At 54.1% G+C, this 27,564-nt stretch overlaps 1 protein-coding gene across 1 annotated transcript in view; it reads left to right on the forward strand.

The window, feature by feature from the left end:
- Positions 1 to 3,036: 3,036 nt before the first annotated feature.
- Positions 3,037 to 27,564, forward strand: part of PYGB (glycogen phosphorylase B) — a 36,254-nt gene continuing 11,726 nt past the window's right edge. The window contains exons 1-13 of the mRNA XM_070801084.1: positions 3,037 to 3,416; positions 13,808 to 13,909; positions 16,187 to 16,265; positions 17,534 to 17,637; positions 19,832 to 19,963; positions 21,477 to 21,588; positions 21,879 to 21,961; positions 22,788 to 22,931; positions 23,350 to 23,442; positions 24,865 to 25,011; positions 25,707 to 25,870; positions 26,524 to 26,638; positions 27,000 to 27,101. Of these exons, the coding sequence (XP_070657185.1) occupies positions 3,174 to 3,416; positions 13,808 to 13,909; positions 16,187 to 16,265; positions 17,534 to 17,637; positions 19,832 to 19,963; positions 21,477 to 21,588; positions 21,879 to 21,961; positions 22,788 to 22,931; positions 23,350 to 23,442; positions 24,865 to 25,011; positions 25,707 to 25,870; positions 26,524 to 26,638; positions 27,000 to 27,101 (1,620 nt within the window). The 5' untranslated portion in view covers positions 3,037 to 3,173. The remainder of the gene's footprint in view (positions 3,417 to 13,807; positions 13,910 to 16,186; positions 16,266 to 17,533; positions 17,638 to 19,831; positions 19,964 to 21,476; positions 21,589 to 21,878; positions 21,962 to 22,787; positions 22,932 to 23,349; positions 23,443 to 24,864; positions 25,012 to 25,706; positions 25,871 to 26,523; positions 26,639 to 26,999; positions 27,102 to 27,564) is intronic.

Consider the following 27,564-nt stretch of genomic DNA (forward strand, 5'->3'; position numbering starts at 1 on the left):
AGTGCAGCACTTTCACAGCATCATCTTTCAGGATTTGGAATAGCTCAACTGGAATTCCATCACCTCCACTAGCTTTGTTCTTAGTGATGCTTTCTAAGGCCCACTTGGCTTCACATTCCAGGATGTCTGGCTCTAGGTCAGTGATCACACCATCATGATTATCTGGGTCGTGAAGATCTTTTTTGTACAGTTCTTCTGTGTATTCTTGCCATCTCTTCTTAATATCTTCTGCTTCTGTTAGTTCCATACCATTTCTGTCCTTTATCGAGCCCATCTTTGCATGAAATGTTCCTTTGGTATCTCTGATTTTCTTGAAGAGATCCCTAGTCTTTCCCATTCTGTTGTTTTCCTCTATTTCTTTGCATTGATCGCTGAAGAAGGCTTTCTTATCTCTTCTTGCTATTCTTTGGAACTCTGAATTCAGATGTTTATATCTTTCCTTTTCTCCTTTGCTTTTCGCTTCTCTTCTTTTCACAGCTATTTGTAAGGCCTCCCCAGACAGCCATTTTGCTTTTTTGCATTTCTTTTCTATGGGGATGGTCTTGATCCCTGTTTCCTGTACAGTGTCACGAACCTCATTCCATAGCTCATCAGGCACTCTATCTATCAGATCTAGGCCCTTAAATCTATTTCTCACTTCCACTGTACAATCATAAGGGATTTGATTTAGGTCATACCTGAATGGTCTAGTGGTTTTCCCTACTTTCTTCAATTTAAGTCTGAATTTGGCAATAAGGGGTTCATGGTCTGAGCCACAGTCAGCTCCTGGTCTTGTTTTTGCTGACTGTATAGAGCTTCTCCATCTTTGTCTGCAAAGAATATATAATCAATCTGATTTCGGTATTGACCATCTGGTGATGTCCATGTATAGAGTCTTCTCTTGTGTTGTTGGAAGAGGGTGTTTGTTATGACCAGTGCATTTTCTTGGCAATACTCTATCAGTCTTTGCCCTGCTTCATTCCGTATTCCAAGGCCAAATTTGCCTGTTACTCCAGGTGTTTCTTGACTTCCTACTTTTGCATTCCAGTCCCCTATAATGAAAAGGACATCTTTTTTGGGTGTTAGTTCTAACAGGTCTTGTAGGTCTTCATAGAACCATTCAACTTCAGCTTCTTCAGCGTTACTGGTTGGGGCATAGACTTGGATCACTGTGATATTGAATGGTTTGCCTTGGAAACGAACAGAGATCATTCTGTCATTTTTGAGATTGCATGCAAGTATTGCATTTAGGACTCTTTTGTTGATCATGATGGCCACTCCATTTCTTTTGAGGGATTCCTGCCCACAGTAGTAGATATAATGGTCATCTGAGTTAAATCCACCCATTCCAGTCCATTTCAGTTCACTGATTCCTAGAATGTCGACATTCACTCTTGCCATCTCTTGTTTGACCACTTCCAATTTGCCTTGATTCATGGACCTGACATTCCAGGTTCCTATGCAATATTGCTCTTACAGCATTGGACCTTGCTTCTATCACCAGTCACATCCACAGCTTGGTATTGTTTTTGCTTTGGCTCCATCCCTTCATTCTTTCTGGAATTATTTCTCCACTGATCTCCAGTAGCATATTGGGCACCTACTGACCTGGGGAGTTTCTCTTTCAGTATAAAGAGACTAGAAACACTGGGAATAAATGGCTAGAGGCACCAGACTTCCTTTTGGAGGACCAGCTCTAGAGAGAGAGAGTCCTCGAGAGCTCAGGAGAGAAGGTGAATCCACCAGGCCTGATGTTATCGGCACCTGATTTGGGAATAGGCAGGAAGGAAGGCACTGGCCTAGAGAAGGATCTGGAGCCCTGTTGGGTGTGCAGGGAGGGCGAGGAAACAGGATGAGGTGAAGAGAAAGATGGTGGAAGGCCCTGGGCTGCATACGTGACCCCCGCCCTGGCCCTGCCCCAGGACTACACCACTACACCCACACCGGGTGACTCCTATGTGTGCCATAAGGAGATCGCACACCACGTGCGATTAAGAGCTTTCCAGAGGCCATGGAGACACCCTTCACCCTTCACTTAGCTGTGTCCACCCCTAAGGCTCAGCACCAGCCTTAGATCTGCAGGCCTAGAGACTGGCCAGTCCTACACCCTCATGTGAGTGGAGTCCTGAAGTGCTGCCTTCTCTCACGCAGCATTGTTCCTCTATGCTGTTGGATGTGGGCCATCGTTTTCATGGCTCTGGGCTATGCAACCGTGGGAATATGCCACAGTTTATTTAGCAGCCGAGCACTGGTGGGCATTTGCGTAGTTTCCAGTTTGGGACTGTTTCGAATATTTGAATGTTACGGGCATTTCTGTACGTGCCTTTTGGTCGGCTTAAGCATTCATTTCTGTTGGGTATTTTCTTTGGAGTAGTATTGCTGGGTCAGAGGTAGGTGTTTGTTTAGCTTTAGTGAATGCTACCAGTTTTTTCACGTTCCACCTACCTGTCAGGACTCCCGTTGATGCAGAAATCACAGAGGCTAAGATAGGATCGAGGAGGAGCTGCGGGAGCAAGACAAGCCAGGGACGGGAAGATGGCCCTGGGGCACAGCAGCAGAGAGTGAGTGAGGGGGTCCCAGCCCAGGACCTTCAGGTAGGAACTAGCTGAGAGGCTTTGGAGAGGGTAAGGAGCAGGTGGAGACGCCGTCTCGGGGCGTGGACAGGAGAGAGATGCTGGGAGGAATGGGCCGCAAGCCCAGGACCTCACCCTCAGCTTTGCGCGTGGAAAAACTCAACAGTACTCCTCACTCAGGCGTAGGTACTCCGCCCCTTCTGCGGCCCCGCCCCTCCGGCGGCCCGGCCCCGCCCCTCCGGCGGCCCGGCCCCGCCCCTCCGGCGGCCCGGCCCCGCCCCTCCGGCGGCCCGGCCCCGCCCCTCCGGCGGCCCGGCCCCGCCCCTCCGGCGGCCCGGCCCCGCCCCTCCGGCGGCCCGGCCCCGCCCCTCCGGCGGCCCGGCCCCGCCCCTCCGGCGGCCTGGCCCCCTCCAACAGGCCCCGCCCTGCCCGCGGCCCTGGCGCGGCGCGCAGTCGCGCCCGCGGCCCCTCCTCTCCTTGCCGCCGCGGCGCACTGCGCAGGCGCGGCCTGGCAGCTAGTGAAGCCGCAGCATCCCTAGTGCGGGTGTGTCCCAGCGGCTCGCCTCGTCCTCCTCCTGCTCGTCGTCCTCCTCGTCCTCGTCCTCCCGGGCGGCCGGCGCGATGGCAAAGCCGCTGACGGACGGCGAGAGGCGGAAGCAGATCAGCGTGCGCGGGCTGGCGGGGCTGGGCGACGTGGCAGAGGTGCGGAAGAGCTTCAACCGGCACCTGCACTTCACGCTCGTCAAGGACCGCAATGTCGCCACGCGCCGCGACTACTACCTGGCGCTGGCGCACACCGTGCGGGACCACCTGGTGGGCCGCTGGATTCGCACGCAGCAGCGCTACTACGAGCGGGACCCCAAGGTGAGGCGCGCCGGGGAAGAGGGCGCCCGGGGGAAGACGGCTGCCCGGTGGCTCGGGCAGGGAAGCGTCCGCCTGCAATGCGGGAGATGCGGGCTCGGTCACCGGGTGGGGAAGACCTTCTGGAGGAGGGCACGGCAGCCCAGTCCAGTGTTCCTGCCTGGAGAATCCCATGGACACACGAGCCTGGCGGGCTGGGGTACGCGGGGTCGCAGAGAGTCGGGCATGACTGAGCGAATCTCTGTCTTTATGTCTGTCCCGGGTGGAGAGAGACCTCGGTGGGGAGGGACCTCCGGGGTGGGGAGAGACCCCCAGGTGAGGAGGGAACCCCCCCTGAGATGGGGAGAAACCCCGCACCCCCAGGTGAGGAGAGACCCCTGGGTAAGGAGAGATCCCTGGGATGGTGAGAGACTCAGGGTGGAGAAGGACCTCTGGGGAGAAGAGACCGCTCCCACCCCGGGTGAGGAGAGACCCCAGTGAGGAGGGATGGACCACCCTTGAGATGGGGGGAGACCGCCCCCACCCCTTGCCCTGGGTAAGAGGGGACCCCTGGGTGAGGAGAGATCTCTGGTGAGAAGACCGCTGGGGTGAAGACACACACACACACACACACACGCACAGGTGAGGCGGCCCTGCACACACACGCACACCCGGGTGAGGCGGCCCTGCACACACACGTACACCCGGGTGAGGCGGCCCTGCACACACACACACACCCAGGTGAGGCAGTCCTGCACACACACACACACACACACACACACACACCCATGGGTGAGGTGGCCCTGCACACACACATACACGGGTGAGGTGGCCCTGCACACAGGCGCGCGCGTGCACACACACACACACACACACACACACACACCCATGGGTGAGGTGGCCCTGCACACACACATACACGGGTGAGGTGGCCCTGCACACAGGCGCGCGCGTGCGCGCGCACACACACACACACACACACACACACACACACACACCCGGGTGAGGCGGCCCTGCACACAGCTTCATCTACACCTGCACACCACACGCTGAGTGCCTGAAGCCGAGCGGGGGGCCTGCTGTCCGGTGGTGGAGCTGGGTCACCGGGAAGCCTCTGAGACTGAGGCCCTCAGGGATGGGCCCTGCCTTCTAGGAGCGCACACCTGCTCTGGAGAACTTCTCTTAGCTGAAGGTTGGCAGACAGTAAGGAACTGTTAATTCTTTTTACATTTTATACAAGCATAGGTTTATGGTAGATGAGTACAAGGTGCACAAGAGAGAACTTGTTCATCACGTCCATTACTAACTGTGTTAAGAATCCAGGTGTATGTCTTTCTGCATCCTCTCCTGTTCTTGAATATACATGCACACCTTTCAAAGCATGTTGAGTGTACAGTTTTGTGGCTCTTCTGTTTCATTCATCAACATTTGTAACACTTGTAGTTTTTCAACAACTTTCCGAGTAAATATGATTCTTCAGTATCATTGATAGTTTTCAGTCTGATGCATATGTCATAGGCTTGGCCAGGCCCCTGCTGCCAGTTTTGTTTGTTTTTTTGGTTTTGTTTCTTGCTTCTCAACCATGGAGCATTGTCCCCTTTGTTTTATACTAATGTAGAGTGAAAACTCATGAGGGAAAGACACAGCTGTAGACCTGACACCAGTTTGCAAAGTTTGATTTGCAGTAGACACCTGGGCACTGGGCAGCTGCTTTGTTGATAGTGTTTTTGTAGGGTGTTAAGAAATGTTTATAATTGCTAAGTCTGAGATCGGTTGCTTTTCCAAGCTTTTTCTGGGGCACTCCTTTTTCTAAAAGAGTAGTGGTATAAAAGACAGATTTGTTAGAATACTAACCAGCCTCTTGGTGTTTAGTATGCAAGACAGTGAAGTCACACCAAATGGCTAAAACAGGTTATTTCAACAAGGGCTTGGGTCGACTTTGCCAAGGAAGCTGGCCAAGAGGCAGGGCTCCCCCAGAATTCCCTGCTGGTGGCAGAGCTCCACTTTGAAATATCATTGTTATTCATACAGCAGGTGACAAGCTACATTTCTGCCTGCACACTCAAGGGCATTTCCCTGCAGCTGAACCAGAATGTACCACAGCACCCAAGGGACCCCTTAGAGTCTTTATTCTATGTTTAGATCTGAAAAAGACTGATGATGGGCTCAGGGATTGCGGAAATAACCTTTCCTGAACAGGATTAAATTCCTCTAACAAAACAGGTTTGCTGATCCTCACTGATGGCTAGGGTGGCCATAGGCATAAACATTCCTCTTTTAAGGAAACCACACAGCCTGTAAATGGAAGGTTGTTTGCCTCTCCTGGATAGGAAGGTCCTTTGAAAGTGGAAACTTTGAATTTAACTGCTTCGGTCTGTCTGATCCATGTTGAAAATAGGCTCATCATTTCCTTTTCCTGCAAAAGTTACATGTTTGCTTGTAAGCAGGGGTCACCAACCTTTTAGGGACCAGGGTCTGGTTTCTTGGAAGACAGTTTCTCCACGGCCCCTGGTGGGGTGGGAGGGGATGGTTTCTGGATGATTCAAGCACATTACATTTGTGCACTTTGTTTCTATTATTATTACATTAGCTCCACCTCAGACCCTCAGGCATTAGATCTCGGAGGTTAGGGAGCCCTGTTGGAGAGGACAAGAAACCCTGTTGGAAAGGACAAGAAACCCTGTTTTGTTAGAGGAATTTAATCGTGTTCAGGAAAGGTTATTTCTGCAATCCCTGAGCCCATCACCAGTCTTTTACGGATCTAAACATAGAATAAAGACTCTTAACGGGTCCCTACGGTGCTGTGGTACTTTCTGGTTCAGCTGCAGGGAAATGCCCTTGAGTGTGCAGGCAGAGATGTAGCTTGTCACTGCTACACCTCTGATGCTGGGAGGATCAGAGCATGAGGGAAGGTGTGAGGGCTCCCAGAAATAATCCTGCAGAGCCACACCCCCACCCTAAGCACGGCCTCAAGGATCTGTATCATTACTTCAGACTTTGGCAGCCTGACGATCTAAACAATAATCAGACTGCTTTTATTTAATATTTTTATTTACTTAAAAACAGTTATCCAGGTCCTTGTGGTTATTGGAGACAAAAATTTGAAAACACAGATAAGCCAAAAGGATACATTAACTGTAATCTCGCCACCTAGTGATAACAATGTAAATGCTACAGACGTCTTGTGTTCCGCATCTGTTTTTCTGGGCAGGTAGAGACACTTGTTTTTATTACACAAAATAGTGCAGTGCCATGCTGCACCTATTGTTTCATAACTCTTTCAAGCATTCTATTTTTGGTAATAGTAGAAACAATTGAAGCTCAGTGCTCAGAGGAAGAGTTTTCAAGTAAGCTGCCTGGCAAGGCAGCAAGTCAAAATATCTGGCTAAAATTAAGAGGTCTGCACTTGGCAGGACTCAGCGCTTAATTCTAAAGCGGCTCCAGGAGACTGAGGAGATGGGGAGGTCAGGACTCCACTCCAGACTCGAGAACGGAGAGGAGCTGGGTGGTAAAGGATGGATCACACAGATCCAAGCCCCTCAAGACCTGGCTTTACCACTCAGATTGTTCCACCTTGGGCTGGGGTAGATTTCTTTCTTAGTTTTTTTCATCTTTAAGATGAGGAAGGTCAAGCTAGGTAATCCATTTCTGAGTCCCTTTCCTTTCTAAAACATCATAGTTTTGTGTTTGCTGGTAAAATGTTTCCATTTTACATCGACATTCAGTCCAAAAAGAATTTGCGAATGCTTGAGGAAGACATGACATGGGCTTCCCTGGCAGTCCAGTGGTTAAGAATTTGCCTCCCAGTGCAAGGGACACAGATTTGATCCCTGGTCTAGGAAGATTTCACATGCCTCTGAGCAGCTAAGCCCATGTACCACAGCTGCTGAGCTCGTGTGCAGCAACTGCTGAAGCCCAAGGCCCCTAAAGCCTGTGCTCTACAAGAGAAGCAGTGAGAACCTCTGCAATGCGCAGAGCAATGTGCTCTGCAGTGAGAAGCCTGAGCACCACAACAAAAAAGACCCAGCACAGCCAAGAATAACAAGTAAATAATTTTTTTTTAAAAAGATACAATCAATACAAAAGGCTCAACTTCATAGAAAACCTCAAAGAGAAAGTTGGGGCAAAAGACAGTAAGGGTAGGAAAGTGGGTTAAGTTTAGGTGTAAAGTCAGGACACAAAATGCCAACCTAAGTTCTGGCAACAGAGCACATGGCAGGTCATGTGCAGTTATGGGAGTCCTCAGTCTCTACTAGAGATTCTAGAATGGCAGGTGAGAGATTGCTTCCGTGGATCTCTAGAGCAGACGTTGTACAAGGTGGACAGCTGGCCCGATGGCACCCCTGCAGTGGATGGACTGGTCAGTTTACCATGGCTCTTCTCCATGAGCTCTTGGCAGAACCATCGTGGTAGACTAAGAAAAGAAGCTCTACCACTGGGCCCAAGCTCCTATCTTAAATATTTCTAGTAAGATAATCATAAATAATACAGTCAGTCTTATGGTTTTACTGGATTTGGTATTGAAGGAAGATAATTTGGAGCAGTGTTTTATACCCTTGGCTGCCCACAACCCCCACTTCTGAACTTCTGTTCTAATAAGGCAGGAGTGGGACCAGCACCGGGATCTTTTTGACCCAGGCAGCGGTTCTGACGTGTTTGCTGTGTTTGCACTCTGTGGTTCTGGTTGTGGCTGTGGTGTTCTGATGTGTTTGCACTCATCTGTGTGAACTTGATCTTGTATCCCGTGGACAAGCCTCCCTGATAGCAGAGAGCTCAGAATTACTTTCTGTGGCCAGAAGCTGGGGAGGGGCAGCTGGTTCGTGTTGCTGATTACCCTGACAGCTTGCCGAGTGGAAGGTTGGGTGAAGCCACTGTCTATGAGATGGGGAAACTCTGCGTGTGTGCCAGTTTCTCATAGAAGACAGCCTAACCTCTGCTCCTTTAGGCTGTGATGGTTCATTTTCTGTGTCAGCTTGGCTGGGCTATGGAGCCCAGATATTTGGTCCGATATTAATGTGGATGTTTGTTTGAAGGTGTTTTCTGACTAAACATGAGAGTAATGTTTAGTCAGTGGATTTTGAGGAAAGTAGTGTCTTCTGTAACGTAGGTGGGCCTCTATTCAGTTGAAGGCCTGAACAGAGCAAAGACGGACACCCCATTTGGAGTCCAGATGCCACTCCTCCATGCCTCACCTCTCCAGATTTTGGTCTTGAACCTCTGTGATTACGTGACCCAGCTCCTTAAATAAATCTGTGTGTATGTCCTGGAGATTCTCTTTCTCTGAGGAGCCCTGACTTATCCAAGCTGCTGTAGATGGCAGGCCCTTTGTATCTTTATGAAATTTCGTAACCCATCTCACTTCTGTATCCCAGCCCTTTGTAGATGATTTTTTAAATTTTATTTTTTGTCTGCATCACATGACATATGGGATGTTAGTCCCCCCCCACCAGGGATCAAACATTTGTGCCCTACATTGGGAAGGCAGAGTCTTCATCACTGGACAGCCAGAGAAATCCTTGATGATTTTTTAAATGTTTATTTTGCATGATTCCAGACTTTCAAAAGTTGCAAGAATGATGTAAGAATTCCCATATGTTCTTTATCCGAATTCCCCATTTTTAACTTGTTTGTTATATCCTTCTCTCTTTATAAATACAATTTTTTTTTCTGTGAACCAGTTGAAAGTAAGTTTTAGACTTGATAACCAACACTTTCCCTCTACAAACTCAAATATGTGATTGGAAAAAAACCAGGGAGACTCCCTTATACTAGCAGAGCACTTAGAAAAAACTTCGGGTGTTCACACCATCACAGTGTTGTCACCTGAAGATCTTACTTGGCTTTGTTGGTTGTCCCACTGATAAGAAATACAAGTAAGAAGACTGAGAGGACTTTATACATCTTTTCAGATGTACCTCCTTCCCCACCCTACCCCCACCCCCTCATTAAGCAGAGCAGGCTCTAGCCCATATGGAATCCCATACATTTTAAGACACGAAGCAGGTAAATAGCAGGCAATAGATGGTTAGCTTTTTCTACCTTGTAGAGAAGGGGGTTCTTAGAATATGGCGAAAGGGCAGGAGAAATGAATACAGAAATTTAGAAAGGTGATTGGATGACAGAAAGGTTTCGCTAGATCTTCTGGAATGGGAATTACATATAATTTCAGTTTTAGCTGAGTGTCTTTTCTCAGCCTTGAAACATCACTTCAAGGTGAAAGTAGCTCTGTTTACCGGGCTTCCCAGGTGTCGCTAGTGGTAAAGAACCTGCCTGCTAGTGCAGGAGACATAAGAGACATGGGTTTGATTCCTGGGTCAGGAAGATTCCCTGGAGGAGGGCATTTCAACCCACTCCAGTATTCATGCCTGGAGAATCCTATGGACAGAGGAGCCATAGGGTCGCAAAGAGTCGGACACGACTGAAGCGACTTAGCAGGCACGCACAGCTCTGTGCACAGCACTGAGTCATAACACTGAGTCACAGGTGGAGCTTGACATGGTCCAGATCACTTAATATAAATTGATCAGGCTCTGGCTATCAGTCAGTGACAAGGAGGCCTCCATGACTGTCTGGCTCTGGGATGGGTCAAGAGGACACTTCATAGGTAGGGCTTAGCAGCATGTGAGGTAGACGGCCCAGGACTATAAAATTGACGTCATGGAGCGCAAAGTGAATCTGTTCCCTGCAAAACTAAATGATCTCTAAGATCCCTGCAGGTTCTCAAATCCTGTAATTTTATCCTATTTTACATTTCGCAGATTTACTTTGAACAAACATACCTGCGTTCTAATCCTAGGTAATAGTACCTAAAGTAAAAAAAAAAAAAAAGAAGTTTGTGCTCTTCATTGAGATACAGCCTGCCAATTAGGGGAAACCAAGATTCCTTGGGATTTGACTCCAAAGGAACATGCTGAGTGTGACTTTGTAGGTTAGGCCCTAAGACGTGTGGTAGATACCACCCTTCCTCTTCATGTGAGCAGAGTTGTGGTTTTATATAGAAAGCCATTTTCTCCAAAAAGCCCCTTGGACGCAGTGGCATGGACGTGGAGACGTGCTTAGGACAGGAGTGAGCCTCAGCTCTCTGGCCAGTGGGGGCCATCCCCTCTCCGTAGCAGCTCTCGTCTTGCAGTGGGATAACAGACACGAAGGGGCCTCCGTGGCTTTGGAGAGGCTGGGGGGGGCCCACCAGAGCTGACCTCTGTATTGGGTCAGTGATCAGTGTCCCTGTGTCATGTCAGGGCCAGTTCTGTCTGGCAGGAGCCTCTCTGTGCTGGGAGGGCAGCTGGTGAGTTAAGATGACAGGAGACTGTGCGGCTGCATGTTCCTGGCACAGATAGAATCCGGTTCTTGGTGGCGGGGAAGTGGATTGCCCCAGTCTGCACTCAGCTTCATTGCCCTGAGTGTTGAGAAAGTTCTTTGTTTCCTCTTCCTGCAGAGCGTTCAGACCTTGCTGTTAAACAAGGGCTCTAAACACACTTTTAGGAGAGGGAGAGTAAATGGAGATCTCAGAAAGCCCAGTTCTATTATTATTAATCTCAGTTCTATAGAGAGATTGACAAATGAGGCTGTATCTATTTATATTAAACTCCATGTTCATAGAGTTCATTAACTCCTGAGACTCTTTGTGAAGTCGCTCTGTCGTGTCTGACTCTTTGCAACCCCATGGACTGTAGCCTACCAGGCTACTCTATCCATGGGATTCTCCAGGCGAGAGTACTGGAGTGGATTGCCATTTCCTTCTCCAGGGGCTCTTCCCAACCCAGGGATCGAACCTAGGTTTCCCGCATTGCAGGCAGATACTTTACCATCTGAGCCACCAGGGAAGCCCTCTAAGACTCTTTAGGAGATTAATATGCTGTATAATATTTTCATTGATCATGTTTTCATCTGTTTTTGTCAAAGAGCTTTGTTGATGGTTTTCTGTGATGTTATCTGTTGGGGTGGGCTCTGCATGTAATAAATAAACTCAATTGAGAAAAAAAAATCAAGGCTGCCTCTAGGCCATATAACACTTGTTACAGCCATATTGCAAAGAAGGAACCCAGCCAAAAGGTTCAGTGACCTGGTTCAGCCCTGGAGATGGCCCCCTAGAGGTGTGTGGCAAGGTTAAGGGGGCCCTGCTGTTCTCAGGCTCCAGGAGATGAGTATCTGGTCCTCAGTCAGAACCCCTGAGCTGGGAGGCCCTGTCCAGAGTTACAAAGATGGTGCCGGGACACTGGGCTGGGCCTGGCGGGCTGTGGGCCCACAGCAGCAGAGTTTGGGGCCAGCAAGTATTGGCCCTTTGCAGGTGAGCCCCCAGGCTTTTTCTTGGACCATGCCTGTGCCCTCAGCTGTTTTTGTTTGTATTTTCCAGAATTACCACCCTGTTCTACAGGTTCCACACCCCTCCCCAAAAATCTGGCCTGGTGAGGGGCCCAGCATTGCTGAGTCCAGGGTGGACACGGTGCTCTCAGGGACATAAAGGGACCAGGTCACCCCATCTGCCGGGAAGGAGCCAGGATGGGACCCAGTCTGTATCATTCAAATGTCATCGGCCAGCTTCTCAAGAACTTTCAGTTTTGATGGCTTCACACCAAACTCTCTTAAGGAAACTGGGGAAAGCAAAATCAACATGTGTGGTGAAGTTATAAAAGTACTCCCCACACAGGCAAAAACAGCAGCAGAAAACAAGGCACAGACCCTGAGACCAGAGCTCTGGCCAGGCGGGGCCTACAGAGGTGCCTGGCACAGGGCTGACCCTGCTCCGTCCCTTCTGAGTGGGGACAGTGCTTGGGGGTCCCCAGTGCCATGGCTGTCCCTGCTGTCGTCTTGTGCAGGGAGCCATAGGAGACTCTCCCGGGCCTCTGTGCAGAACTAAGTACACTGCTGAACCCTGGACACCCGTGTTCAACTTGGGAGGAAAGTGAAAGAGAGTCAAAGATTTTAAGGCTGATTACAACATTTTATGCCTCAGCACCCATCTCTTAGGAAAAGAGAGAATCAAGCTATTTTCCTGGTGCTAGTTAAAAGTTGGAAAGATCAAACTACAACTTTTAAAATACATATTTGTATGAATAGTTGCAGGCAAAAAGAAAACATCTCAACCATATCCCTGACCTGCCAACTTATAAAACCTCTCGGGAGAACCCCAGAAGGAGGCCGGTGGGGGAAAATGCCCCTTGTGTGTGCCTGGGAGAAGGGAATGTTCACTCGCTCAGACAGCTAGGCACTGTCATCTCGGTGTGTTTGCCCGTTGGTTACCAAGCCCCATGGGAACCCCATAAACTAATAAATCAGCTCAAGTGTAGGGTAAATACCATCCAGGACGATGAAAGGTCAGGAAGAGGCAATGGGCCGTGAGCAGCAGTGACAGCCGTGGTGGGTGGAGAGAAGCTTGTAACACTGTGATGAGTCTGTGACTTAAACGACACTGAAACAGGGATGGGAATTTTGAAGCCAGGCATTCATATGATAAAAAAAATGTGGAAGAAAGGCTATCTGAGACTGAAATCTGTACTTTTTTTTGGTATGCATACATGTTCTTTCGATTTGTAGATTTGATATGTATGGAAAGTTTTCTTAAATTATATTTTTAAAAAATACATTTCTTTATTTGGCTCCACTGGGTCTTAGTGGTGGCATTCAGGATCTTTAGTTGTGGCCTGTCAGGTCTGGTTCCCACCAGGGATCAAACCCAGGCCCCCTGCATTGGGAGCGTGGAGCCTTAACCACTGGACCACCAGGGAAGTCCCCCCAAGGCCTTACTCTGGATGGCTGGAAGCAGCATGGAGGTCCCGTGTAGGAGCAGGACTCTGTGGGCCGGATCTCGACTCTGCCGCTGCCTTCCATGGCCCATTGGGTGGTTGCAGGGGGCAGACAGCCCCAGGCGTGGGAAGCGTTGGAATTCTGCATGATCCCTAGCGAGTGTTGGTGGTCGTCTCTTCTTTTATACAGAAGTTTATCCCCAAAGCCAGCAAATAGGCAGCAGATGGAAATAGGCAGACGTGTCCATCCGTCTGTCCCATTGTGTTGACCATGCCGTTGGCACTGAGTGCCCAGTGCAGGTGTCAGGAGCTGTTTACCCTGCAGGGCTGGCTCACCCCTGCCAAGTGCCGACAGGGCTCCTTCTGGCCTGGGGGTCGATTCCCCACCACCGCCCTGCCCCACCTCCCTGCCCTCAGGGGGGGGGTTCCTTTTTGTCCCTTGGGGACTCCAGAAGGGCAGTGCACAGAGTCTGCTTTTGAAGGACCCTCCCTGGGGGGCAGCCCCTGGAAAGGTGAGGTTGGCCAAGGCTGAAGGGAGGGAGCCCATTTTAGGGGTACGGGTAAGCGCAGTGTTGGCTGAGTGCAGCCTCTCAGAAGGTCCGCTCTGCACTGGGATCTGAACGTACATGGGGCGGAACCAGCTGTTTCAGATGCCTCCTTTTGCTCCCTCAGCGCATCTACTATCTGTCCCTGGAATTCTACATGGGCCGCACCCTACAGAACACGATGGTGAACCTGGGCCTCCAGAATGCCTGCGATGAAGCCATCTATCAGGTGTGGTCCTTGGGCCGGGCTGCTGGGGTGGTCTCCTGTGGGCACCGAGCCTTAATTCAGCCCTGCGGAGGCGAGTGCTGCCATCTGGGACTGACCGCTCGGGCGTGGGGGGGATGGGTGGTGGGTGACGTGCCTTCTCAAGGAGAGAAAGTGAGGACTGGATGGGAGCTAATGCCCGGATGGCAGGGATGGGGGCAGGTTGTGATGCCGAAACTCGAAGCTTCTCGACCATTGCGTGTCACATGCCCACCCCACGTGGCAGAAATCCTGATATAGTTCCATTTCTCTTTACTTTATTAAGCTGATGGCCCACCTCCAGCTCCCCTCTCCCACCCTAAAGACACTTGTCCTGCACCTGCTTGTAAAATTGCCCTTCTCTCCTACTCGGAATTGTTGTCATTCAGTCGCTGAGTTATTAACGACTCTTTGCGACTCCATGGGCGGCAGCACGCCAGGCTTCCGTGTCCATTACCAACTCCCGGAGCTCACTCAAACTCACGTTCATTGAGTTGGTGATGGCATCCAATCATCTCATCCTCTGTCGTCCCCTTTTCCTCCTGCCCTCAATCTTTCCCAGCATCAGGGTCTTTTCCAATGAGTTGACTCTTTGCATCAGGTGGCCAAAGTATTAGAGCTTCTGTGGACAGAGGGGCCTGGTGGGCTATAGTCTATGGAGTTGCAAAGAATGGGACGTGACTGAACGACTAATACAAGCAATAGCAAATACAGAGAGGCATGTGTCTTTTTAAACATTGTACATTTTTTCCCCCTAAAATGCTATTTCACTTGCTGTTTAGCTTTTAGTTAAGCTTGTGTTGGGAAGGTTTCCATGATGACGGAACTTGAGAATCTCAGGCACATGTTAGCAGTGCCTGCCTTTCAGGCAGGACGTGGGTACCAGAGGCTGTGAGCTGGACTGTCGATGGTGCAGGGCTGGACGGCCTCCTCCCCAGGCTCCGCAGTTAAAGTGCAGTGTGAAAATAAAACATGCGAGACTTCCCTGGTGGTCCACAGGTTAACACTTGACCTTCCAAAACAGGAGGTACCGGGAGCTAAGAGCCCACATGCCTCACGGCCAAAAAACCATAACACAGAAGCAATATTGTAACATGTTCAATAAAGACTTCTAAAAATATGTTTAAAAAAAGAAAAAAACATCCCACTGCTGCCTCACCCCAGGCTCCAGTTCCAGAGCGGGTTCCGCTAAAAACTAGAAATTCATAAGAAGCCACTCTCTCCTGAGTGTGCCATCAAGGACACACTTAAAATTACAGGGAAGTTAAAACATACATGGAAATTATCTGCTGTGATGAATGTCTTCACACACCATCATCACCTGGCCTCCTTAGTCTTCAAGCCCAAGTCATGGCTGGTCTTATTTCCTGTATAGCCCCACCACTCCCAAGTTATTTAAGAGCCAATATCAAATGTCTTAATAGTTCACGTGTAAATATTTCACTAGATATCTCTTTCCTTTTTCTTTGGCCAAGCTGCACAGCTTGCCAGACTCCTCTATCCTTCACTGTCTCCCAGAGTTTGCACAAACTCATGTCCATTGAGTTGGTGATGCCATCCAACCATCTCATCCTCTGTTGTCCCCTTTCTCCTCCTGCCTTCAGGCTTTCCCAGCATCAGGGTCTTTTCCAGTGAGTCAGCTCTTTGCATCAAGTGGCCAGAGTTCCTATTTTATAAATAAGTTTATTTGCACTGTTTTTTGGTTTCCACATACAAGTAATATCACATAGTAATTATCTTTGTCTGGCTTATTTTGTTTGCTATGATAATCTCTAGTTGCATCCGTGTTGCTGCAAATGGCACTATTTCGTTCTTTTTTATGGGTGAGTAATATTCCACACCTTTATCATTTATCTTTCCATGGACATTTAGGTTGTTGTTTCCACGTCTTGGCTGTTGTGAAGGTGCTGCAACAAACATCGGGGTGCACATGTCTTTTCCAGTTAGAGTTTTCTTCTGACTGATATATGCCTAGGAGTAGGATTGCAAGATCATATGGTAGTTCTCTTTTTAATTTTTTGAGAAACCTCCATACTACTCTCCCAGTGGCTGTACCAATTTATATTCCCACCAGCAGGATAGGAGCATTCCCTTCTCCCCACATCGTAACACCAAATTTTAATGTTGGGTTCTCAAGTCTAAAAGAAAGCAGCCTCTAACCTCTGATTGCTACAAGCTCACAGGATTTAAATATCTTTCCACCAATTACTTGAGGGAAAATATGAAGTACTATTAAAATGTTACCTCTGTTTCTGTTCACAGTTGGGGCTGGACTTGGAAGAACTGGAGGAAATAGAAGAGGACGCTGGCCTGGGGAACGGAGGCTTGGGGAGGCTGGCAGGTAACCCTGGCCCCCGTCCAGGACAGGCCTTTCCTGACATGGCACTGGGTCAGTGTGCTCACTTGCACATGGAGAGGCCAAGGTCAGCTGTGCTCCCAGCGCTGGCCTGTCAGGGCAGATTTGTCTCTCAGAGTGGATGGGACAGTGTATCCTCCAGGTCAAAATCTTTGCCACCAGTAGGAAGAAAAAAATCAACTTATACTATTCTCTTTCATACAAGGGGCGCTTCATAATTATGGAGACCAGATTTGCCAGTCCTGGGACCTGGTGCAGAGAGAGGTTTCCGACATACCTACCACCTTCCTGATTGGGAGGAGAACAGGGATAGAATCACACACACATTTACGAACATAGCCCAACTTAAAGCACCTGCTCCTGCCTTACTGCAGTGAGCTGACTGCCCCGAAGAGGCAGAGCTCTTCCTCTCGGAGCTGTCGCTCCTTTCTCACCCAATTGGAGAGCAGCCTCAGTTTGGTGTTTTTTAGTTTGGGGTATTTTTTCCCCCGCCTGTTTTAATTATTTTTGCAGGCCTTTATGGGGCGAAGGAGCTGGGTTAAGAACTCAGAAGCGGAAGCAGCAGCCCCAGTGAAACTGGATCACGCTGTGTCCTGCTGGGCTCTTGGGCCCGGAGCTTCTGGAGCAGAGAGGATCGATTCTGTGCCTCCCTGGAGTGTGTGGGGCCTCAGAGTTTATAGTACCATGCGATGGCCCCGCCTGCCCCTTCTGAGAGGCGTCCTCCTGTGAAGGGAGCAAATGCCCTAACATTGCTGTGTGCGTGTGTGTGTGTTTATGCTTTCAGAATTCAAGTTAAATTAAATTAAATTAAATTAAATTCAAGTTAAATTCTGCAGACGTTATAAGTGCAGCATGTTTCTGGCAGATGAAACATCCCACAGATCTTCACCCTGGGCTGGGTCTGCCCCGCATCCGGGGAAAGGCCCTGTGCACCCCACTTGAGGGCGGGGACGGTGTGTGGAGATGGGCCGAGTTTGGCCGTGTCCTTTGTGTTCGTCCCCCTTCCCACGCCCCCAAGTAGTCCCCATTTGATGCTGTCTTGGCCATAGGCTCTTAGGCAAAAGAGCCTCAGCGGTGGCTCAGCAGCCTTAGCCTTTCCTTTTCATGAGACCTGAGGCCAACAGGTCCCCACGGAGCTACTGCCTGCCACCCTGGGGGCTTCCCCCCAACACGGGGTGTCTGCTTGCCTCGGTGTCCAGGCCTGGGCTCAGAGGCCTCGGATCTGCTGACTGTCCCTGTGTTTGGACTTCCAGCCTGCTTCCTTGACTCGATGGCCACCCTGGGCCTGGCGGCGTACGGCTATGGGATCCGCTATGAGTTTGGGATTTTCAACCAGAAGATTGTCAATGGCTGGCAGGTGGGTGTGGTTTTCTTCCTTTGCCTACTTGCGGCCCTCGGGCACACAAGAAAGTCACCAGACATTGTCAGGTCTGCTTCTGGACTTTCTGCTCCTCCAGGGAGGCTGTGTTCCAGCCCTTGGCAGAGCGGAGGGGACGGGGGTGGGCGGTGCTGAGGGCCCCGGGTGCTCCGTGATCTGCATGCCATCCCCTCAGCCAGCAGGGCCTGTCGCCCATGTGTTCTCATTGCACATGGCTTCTGTGTGGCGACAGGACGTCTGGCGGGCTCAGGCCAGAGCCCAGCTGGGCCTCTTGTATTTGGGAAGATGCTGCTTCTGCAGACAGCCCGTGGTCCTGCTCCGCAGAGGGGACCAGGCTCTGACGTTGGAATCTCACTGACATACAGGGAAGGAACACCTTCCTGCCACCAGGAAGTCAAAGGCAGGACCAGTTCTGTGATGAGTGTCTGCCTGCCCCAGGCAGAAGGGGCTCGTCTTCTGTAGAGTCCTGAGAGAGGGACTCAGGAAGCAGTAACCTCAGCCACACACTGTCCCCAAACCACAGCCCAAATGCTCCTTCTTGGGACTTGCCTCCTTTCTGTCTCTGTGACTTGGTTGTCCTGGACGTGTGGTGTAGCCAGAGCCGTCTTTCTTTCGTGCCCTGATTGTCCGGTCACGTCATGTAGATGGAGTGGTGTGTGGACTCCGAGTGACATCTCGAGGTTCATCAGTGCGCCTCAGGACTTCTCCCTTTTACTGCTGAATTCAAAGCATTCTTAATGTCTTTTTATTTTGATCTGTTTTTCCGCATTTTATATGAATTTTTTTAATAGTCCAAAAGTGAAAGTGAACATTGCTTAGTCATGTCCGACTCTTTGCAACCCCATGGACTATACAGTCCATAGAATTCTCCAGGCCGGAATAGTGGAGTGGGTAGCCTTTCTCTTCTCCAGGGGATCTTCCCAACCCAGGGATCAAACCCAGGTTCCCGCATTGCGGGCAGATTCTTTACCAGCTAAGCCACAAGGGAAGCCCAAAAATACTGGAGTGGGTAGCCTATCTCTTCTCCAATGGATCTTCCCGACCCAGGGATTGAACCAGGGTCTCCTGCATTGCAGGCTGATTCTTTACCAGCTGAGCTACCAGGGAAGCCCTAATAGTTCAAAGCGTTCACTTTTAAATCGAGAGCCTTGACCAGAATTGGGAATCTTTACCTTGTAAATCAACTGCAGTTGTGTTTCCATGCTGGGGCTCATCATCTGGTGGCGTGGTGGTGTGGGTGGGGGGCGGGGCCCATTGATGCCCAGGACCACCACCCCTCTCACCTGCCGCCCCCCCCACCGCCCCCACCCTCAACCTGCCGCCCCCCCACCCTCACCTGCCACCCCCCTGCCCTCACCTGCTGCCCCCCCCTCACCTGCCGCCCCCCCACCCTCACCTGCCATGCCCCCCCTCACCTGCTGTCCCCCTCACCTGCCATCCCCCCTCACCTTCCGCCCTCCCTTCACCTGCTGCCCCCCTCACTACCCCCACCCTCACCTGCCACCCCCCTGCCCTCACCTGCTGCCCCCCCACCCTCACCTGCCCTCACCTGCCATGTCCCCCCCTCACCTGCTGCCCCCCTCACCTCTGCCCTCCCTTTACCTGCCGCCCCCCCCACCTGCCACCCCCCTCACCTGCCCCCCTCACCTGCCATCCCCCTCACCTGCTGCCCCCCTCACCTGCTGCCTCCCACCCTCACTTGCCTCCCCCCTCACCTGCCGCCCCCCTCACCTGCCGCCCCCTCACCTGCCGCCCCCCCTCACCTGCCCCCCTCAGCTGCCGCCCCCCTCACCTACTGCCCCCCTCACCTGCTCCCCTCACCTGCTGCCCCCCCTCACCCCTCCTCACCTGCCGCCCCCTCATCTGCCGCCCCCCCTGCCGCCACCTCACCTGCCCCCCTCATCTGCCGCCCCCCCACCTGCCCCCCTCAGCTGCCGCCCCCCTCACCTGCCTCCCTCAGCTACCGCCCCCCCCAGCTGCCGCCCCCCCTCACCTGCCCCCCTCAGCTGCCGCCCCCCACACCTGCCGCCCCCTCACCTGCCCCCCTCATCTGCTGCCCCCCTCACCTGCCCCCCTCACCTGCTGCCCCCTCACCTGCCCCCCTCATCTGCCGCCCCCCTCACCTGCCGCCCCCCTTCACATGCTGCGCCCCCCTCACCTGCCGCCCCTTCAGGTGGAGGAGGCCGACGACTGGCTGCGCTATGGGAACCCCTGGGAGAAGGCGCGGCCGGAGTACATGCTGCCCGTGCACTTCTATGGGCGCGTGGAGCACAGCCCCGAAGGCGTGCGCTGGCTGGACACGCAGGTACCACAGGCGCTTCCTGGGGAGGGGTGCTGAGCACAGGGACCCTCAACTTGCCTCATGTCAGGGGCTTCCGTTGGGGCTTCCCTGTGGGAGCTGACTCCCCACACACTTGGTCGGGACGGTTCAGACCCCAACCATGAAGCTACATCTGTAGTTAAACAGGAGCTGTGTCTCAGGGTGTTTTGGGGTGAGCAGGTTGGTGCCTGGAGGGACAGGGTACTGGGGGGGTGGGTGGTGAGAACAGCTCTGCATCCCAGGGTCCAGCGCTCACTCACTGTGTAGCCCTGGCTCTCAGTAGGGTCTCCCGGTGCGGCTCACTGATTATTTGGAGCCATCAGTACCCTGGGCAGGGAGCCCTGGGCAGATGTCGCAGAATGGAGCATCCCCACCCAGCTGAGCCCTGGTAGGGGGACCAGAGCAGGAACACCAGGTGCTGGAGGAGCACGGTGCTGGCCCCGACGGGCACACACGCAGAGTCCCCCCAGCTCAGAGATGGCGGGAGGGTCAGAGGAGGGCTTTGTAGGGGACGGCGGTGGGGGGATAGTTTGCAGTGAGTAAGAAAGAGTCTGCTGTCCAGTGATCTGGGCAGATGAGGAAAAATAGGGCAACCCGTGAGCCACAGCTGTTCTTGTGGGCTGTCCAGATTCAAGTCTGAACTGGGACTCAGGCCAGGCAGGCCGGCAGCCCAAGATGCCAGAATAAGTTGTATTTAATTTTAAAAAGTGGGGAAGGGGTCTGGTCTTCTAGGTGTGTGCGAGTGAACAAAGGCCTGGAGACCCCAGTGGGATGTGATGAGGGCCTTCCCATGGGGCCGGGCCGTGGAGAGGGCCGGAGCGGTTTGCAGATGCTTCGCAGGGCTGGTTGAGGCCAGGGTCAGGGACAGGGTTGTGGGGAGATGGAAGGGAAGGATGAGACTGGGGTATAGCCCCCCACCCAGTCCTTTGTGGCTCTGGGAGCTGCCTTCACACCCTGAAGCCACCCTCGGAAGTGGACCTGAGTGTGAGCAGCCCCACAGGAGGGCCCGAGGGCAGCGAGGACCCGAGGTGGGGGCGCCTCTGTTGGCTAGAGCACTCTGATGCTTCCCGGTACACGGGGATGGGGAGCAGGGAGCACACAGGCTGCTTTGGTTTGCTGAAGTTCGAGGTCAAGGCCATAGAAGGAGCCTCCACAGACATGGAGCATGGTCAGAAATAGCGGCTGTGTGCGGGGCGAGGCTAAGCGAGTCTCGAAATCAAAGTTGCCCACGCAGAGTTGAGGGACGAGAGGGCAGGTGTGGAGGGCGGAGGCCAAGGATGCGGGAGGAGGGGCTGCCCAGGGCCAGGTGACCATGGACACTGGTGTGGAAGGTAGGAGCTTAAGGAGGCCTGGAGAGCGGTTGGTGTTGTTCGAGGCGGGAGGAGAGAAGCCAGAGGAGGGTGGGTGGCAGCCACCAGCGGGAGGCTGCTTCTGTGAGGGAGCCACCCCAGCCTCGGGGGGCACGGCCCAGGTTGGGGACCACGCTTTCCCTTGGCAGGTGGTGCTGGCCATGCCGTACGACACCCCGGTGCCAGGCTACAAGAATGACACCGTCAACACCATGAGGCTGTGGTCCGCCAAGGCACCCAACGACTTCAAGCTCCACGACTGTGCGTCCCCTCCTGTCCCCACCTGGGGCCTGATCCCAGACTGACCCCAGCTGCACTCACAGCTCACAGGGCTCCCCAGCGCGGGAGGGCTGAGGGCAGGTTTCCCGTGAGCCTTAGGCTTCCCTGGGATCCCACGTCCTCCAGAAAGAGCCAGGGCCTGGGGCTGGGAGGGGCTGGGCAGCAGAGCAACCGTGGGGCGCCTTCTGCTCGGGAGTGCTTGTCCTCAGACCCATCAGGGCGCTTGTGAGCCTGACAGGCTTGAGGGTCCTGACCCTGCTCTCTGCCCTCAGTCAACGTGGGCGGCTACATTGAGGCGGTCCTGGACCGGAACCTGGCCGAGAACATCTCCAGGGTCCTGTATCCCAACGACAATGTGAGCAGCTGCTGCCGTACCAGGGGGAAAGGGGACTCTCATCTGTGCTGCCTCTCAGTGCAGGAAGCTGGGCTCCATCAGGGCCCCCCTGCACCTCACACTGGTCTCAGCTGACCTCCTGAGAGTGAGGACAGACACGGCATCCCCGACGGGGCCCAGGAGCCCCCGGCCTCACACCTCCAGTCCTCCCCGTAAAGATGGCCACAGAGCCCTCACCTCACCTGCCGCTGGAGTCTGCTCTTCGGCACCTGGTGTGGCTCCCTGAGAATCGGGGGGTGCACTTGTCGGGTGGGCCCGGCAGTGCCTATCCTGTAGTGACGCCTTGAGACCCACACGATTGTGGTTTGAAAAGCTTTGTAGGCATTTCCCTACATGTGAGATGGGGGTCTCAGCCACGTGCTCCACAGCCCCCAGATTCTTAGCAGACGAGCCCTCAGGGCCAGCTCGGTGGGTGTGGTTTCTATTTTACCAGCGAAATATGTGCACACCGCAGCACAAGACTCTGGGCTGAAGGGCTCACAGGAAAATGCCCCCCATTCCCCATCCTACCCCACAAGATTGCAAGCAGAGTCTCCCGCTTCAGGCGTGAGGCCTCCGGATGCCTGCACCCCAGAGGTTGTGTTCCTGGCCTTGGCCCGTCGTAGGGCGCTGTGACCCCCTCCTGGCTGCACTCCTTCCCTGTCTGAGGGTCACCTGACCTTGGCCCCAGATCTGGGCTGGACCCCAGCCTGGCCCCTCCCTGGGTTGGGGGCCCCTCCCTGGGTTGGGGGCCCCAGGGCCCAAGGCCAAGGCTGAGCCCAGACTTGTCCTCTGGGCGTGTCTGCAGTTCTTCGAGGGGAAGGAGCTGCGGCTGAAGCAGGAGTACTTCGTGGTGGCCGCCACCCTGCAGGACATCATACGGCGCTTCAAGTCGTCCAAGTTCGGCTGCCGCGACCCCGTCAGGACCTCCTTCGAGACGTTCCCAGACAAGGTGTGCTTGCAGAGGGGCTGAGCTGGGAGGCGAAGCCGGCCGTTTCCGGGCGGGGCCTCCTCCTTCCGGCCACAGCGGGCTGGGCCGGGCTTGGTGGGCAGCGGCTCCGCAGCCTGGGTCTCCATGTCCTCCGAGGACCGGGCCTGCGATGCTGTGAAGGGCCCTGTTGGGCAGAGCAGCCAGGTTGCAGGCTCAGTGGAGAGGCCAGCCACCCGCGTCTGCCAGGCGGGAGCAGCGTTCCGAGGTGACCTGCTCCCTGCTCCTCGGCCCGTGCTCCACACTGGGACCCAGAGCCCGTGCCGCGCCGTCCACTGCCCACGGCCGGCCCCGTGACCAGGCTCCGTGGGCAGGCAGCTGAGGACCCCAGTTCTGCACGACCGGTCGAGAGGACTGAAGGGGTCACCCTGTGTCAACGCAGGTGGCCATCCAGCTGAACGACACCCACCCAGCGCTCGCCATCCCCGAGCTCATGCGGATCCTGGTGGACGTGGAGAAGGTGGACTGGGACAAGGTGAGCTCTGTGCCCCGCCCTGCTGCAGGCCCGAGGACTGGGCTGGTCCTGGGACACGGAGCGGGGCCTTCCTGAGGGCCTCGGGAAGAGAGGGACGCTGTCCCTGGGAAGACAGGGCCGGGGGAAGGAGGATGTACAGGAGCAGCTCTGGGGTTTCTCCCAAGGGCAGAGTGCTGAGTACAGGCAGCAGGGCAAAGGCCAGAGAAGAGCGGTTTTCTGGACAAGAAAAGGATTCTGACACTTGTCGGAGCTTCTCATGTATGCTTTGTCGTCTTGGAACTGTGGCCAAAGACCCAGAGGTGTTCAGCTTACAGAAATACATCGCTTGTTTATAGGCTTGTTCTCCTCACCTCACTTATTTTTGTCCTAGACTCTTTAGAGGGGTTTTCTTGATATCACTAAATTAAATCAACATATAAAGCCATTTTACCCCCTTTTTTAGTGCCAGAGCCCCTTTCTGGTTTGGGGTGCACCTGTGGGTGGGGCTGAGCCGGTGCAGTTCACCTCTGGCCAGCAGAGGGCGGGGCCGCGCTCTTCACCAGCTGTCCGTGGACCACGGGTGTGAAGTCAGTTTGGTGGAAATAAAGCTGCTTGGAGCTCTGTCGGGTTTGCAGAGGAAACGGGGGCGATTCCCAGGTAGCAAAGAGGTGCTTGGTTCCGTGTATGTCCTGGGTCACGACAGGAGAGTGAATTGGTTTGGTGTATGTGCTGGGTCACATCAGGAGAGTAAGGGGCAAAGCACTCACCACGAGTCTGGGAAGCTCCAGGCCCCAGAGCAGAGACATGCAGCTGGCAGGGCCCTTCCTGGTGGCATCTGAGCACCTGCCTCTGACCCTACACGTGGCCCTCAGCTTGGCGTCTGGCAGCTGGTCTTCTCTATTCACTGTGGGGTTTCTGGAGTGTTGCGAGCTGGTCTTCTCTGAGCACTGTGGGGTGTCCTGGAACGTTGTGAGCTAGTCTTCTCTGAGCTTTGTGGGGTGTTCTGGAGTGTTGTGAGCTGGTCTCTGAACACTGTGGGGTTTCTGGAGTGTTGTGAGCTGGTCTTCTCTGTTCATTGTGGGGTGTTCTGGAGTGTTGGGAGCTGGTCTTCTCTGTTCATTGTGGGGTGTTCTGGAGTGTTGCTAGCTGGTCTCTGTTCATTGTGGGGTGTTCTGGAGTGTTGCGAGCTGGTCTCTGAACGCTGTGGGGTTTCTGGAGTGTTGTGAGCTGGTCTTCTCTGTTCATTGTGGGGTTTCTGGAGTGTTGTGAACTGGTCTTCTCTGTTCATTGTGGGCTGTCTGGAGTGTTGCGAGCTGGTCTTCCTCTGAACACTGTAGGGTTTCTGGAGTGTTGTGAGCTGGTCTTCTCTGTTCATTGTGGGGTGTTCTGGAGTGTTGCGAACCGGTCTTCTCTGAACACTGTGTGGTTTATGGATTTTCACAGGCCTGGGAAATCACAAAGAAGACTTGTGCATACACCAACCACACAGTGCTGCCTGAGGCCTTGGAGCGCTGGCCAGTGTCCATGTTTGAGAAATTGCTGCCGCGGCACCTGGACATCATCTACGCCATCAATCAGAGGCACCTGGACGTGAGCATGGCGGGGCAGCGGGGGTGCACCTGCAGGGCCCGCCCATCCTGTTGTGATGGGGGGAGGAGGGCCGCGCCTGCTCCCCTGAGCCCTCTTCTCCACTCCATATCGGACTGTCAGGCCTGAAACAGGTGCTTCTTGAACAGAATAGACTCTGCTCACAGAGGACTTGGGGCCTGGGGGCTGGCCCTTGGCAGAGATGGTGGCTGGTCCCCACATTGGGAGCCCTGCTTTCGGGGTTAGGGGGAGCCCTTTTTCCCATATCTGAGGAGGTTCAGCTGTAAGTGTCTGTTCCTGGCACGCCAGAGGCCTTTGTCCCGAGCCATCACTGCAGCGTTTGGGTGATGGGGAAAAGTCACCTGTGTCTTTTCTCTGTCACGCATAGAGAGGATGCTGGTACAGGAACGGGGGGACTTAGGGTTCAGGTGTGATGATTTTCCTCCTTTTGATCTTTTGGTGAAAGAGTGGCTGTTCTCACTGCTAGACTGTGGTTACATCCTGCCTGGGCCACCGGGCGCAGCATCTTCATCTCTTCCTGTGGGTCACACGGCACCTGCTCAGCTCCGCCAAGTCCACGGGCTGAGCCCACGGCTCCCTGGGCCCAGGCAGCCCTGTGCTCAGGGCTAGCCAGCCTGGGTTCTAGCCTGCCTGGGGGAGCAGCCCCCGCCCTCCCACTCACTGCTCTGTCCTTGTAGCATGTGGCCACCCTGTTCCCTGGGGACGTGGACCGCCTGAGGAGGATGTCAGTGATCGAGGAAGGGGACTGCAAGCGGATCAACATGGCGCACCTGTGTGTCATTGGGTCCCACGCCGTGAACGGCGTGGCAAGGATCCACTCGGAGATCGTGAGGCAGTCAGTGTGAGTGGGGGGCGCCCTTCAGCTCCCACCCCATCCCTGCCACCTGCAGCACAGTGGCTGAGGCTGGTAACCACCCAGAGCTCAGTGGTGGGAGGGTGAGCCTCTGGCTCGATGGACGATGCTGGGGGTGAGCCCTCTTGTCACTAGGAGCCCCTCCGGCTGTCAGTGTTCTCCGTCTCTCCAGGCGGAAGATCTGCTCCTGGAGCACCTGCCTGGGGATGAGGGGCCCCGGGCCAGATGTGGGGAGGTCAGGGCTGAGGTCAGGGCTGGGGCTCATCCCTGAGAGGAACGAGGGATTCCGAGGGCAGGATCCCTGCTCCAGCCCCTCTCCATGGGACGGGATCTCAGAATTCCGTCTTTCAGTCCTCATCCCAGTCCTCGAGTGGGACACCTGCCGTGAGCGCCCAGTGGCCTTCATCCTCAGGGCTGGCCTGAGGCTTTGTGTGATGTACCGTTTTATCCCCACTGTCTGTCCGCGGCCTGCTGTCAGGACCAGTGGGAGGAGGCCAGGCTCCAGCCACCTGCCAGGGTGGTTGGGCTCCTGGGGAGACAGACAGCAAGGCTGGGTCCGGGGCCCTCCAGAGGGCCCTGTGCCCTTTGCCCACCTTGTTCCAACCAGCGTTTGCCGAGTCGCCTGTGGTCTGTGTGTTTAGCTTTAAGGACTTTTACGAGCTGGAGCCGGAGAAGTTCCAGAATAAGACGAACGGCATCACGCCCCGCCGCTGGCTGCTCCTGTGTAACCCAGGGCTGGCAGAAACCATCGTGGAGGTGAGGCCAGTGCCCCTGGGCCCACCTGGGGCTGTGTGGGTGCGACCCACCCCCTTGTGTATGGAGAGTGGGGGCTCCTAGATCAGTGGAGGGTGGGCACTGCCGCCCACAGGTGTGACCAGCCTGGCGGTTGTTCGGCAGCCCTGGCAGTCCGTGCAGGAGTTCAGAGGGGGTCCTGGGCTTCAGGTCCAGCTTGTGAGTCCTGACGAGATGTGTGAGCTGGGAATGGGGTCATTGTTGAGCTGTTCCCGTGTTCTTGAGCGGCCCCGGTGTACAAGATCTCCTGGGAGGGGTGTGGTGGAGATGAGCGGCCAAAGGGGACACAGAGCGCAGAAGCTGTGTATCCCTCACGGTTCTGCAGAGAATCGGGGAGGGTTTCCTGACAGACCTGAGCCAACTGAAGAAGCTGCTGCCACTGGTCGGGGACGAGGCACTCATCAGGGACGTGGCCCAGGTCAAGCAGGTAGGCCTGGCATGGGGCCAGGAGCCCAGCCCCCACTCGGCCCTGTGGTGGGGCCCTGGGTCCTCTGGGAGAGCTTGTCTGCGGGGGAAGCACGTGGGAATAGACGCAGGCCCCGCATCTCCACTCGAGGTACTGTCTGCGCCCCCAGGCCCCCCACAGCCGCCTCACGGCCAGGCAGGCCGGCTCTCTGGGCGGCCTCTGAAGACCGAGACTGACCCTCTGCTACGCCACTGGCCTGGCCCTGGGGGCCCAGAAATAGTGTTCACTTCAGGGTCTCCGCCCATCTTCTCGTCTCCTCTTTCTGCTTTTCTCACCCTCGCTTCTCTCCCAGGGTTTGCTTGTTGGTCTGGTTTCTCGCTTAGCTCTGAGCTCTCGTGCGGATGCACTCTCAGGGTCATGCTTCCCCGCTTCTGCCCACGTGGACCGTGTCCTCCCTGGGGCGGCCCCTCCCTACCGTGTCTCT

Source organism: Bos indicus, chromosome 13 (assembly GCF_029378745.1).
Source record: "Bos indicus isolate NIAB-ARS_2022 breed Sahiwal x Tharparkar chromosome 13, NIAB-ARS_B.indTharparkar_mat_pri_1.0, whole genome shotgun sequence".
Classification (NCBI taxonomy): Eukaryota; Metazoa; Chordata; class Mammalia; order Artiodactyla; family Bovidae; genus Bos; species Bos indicus.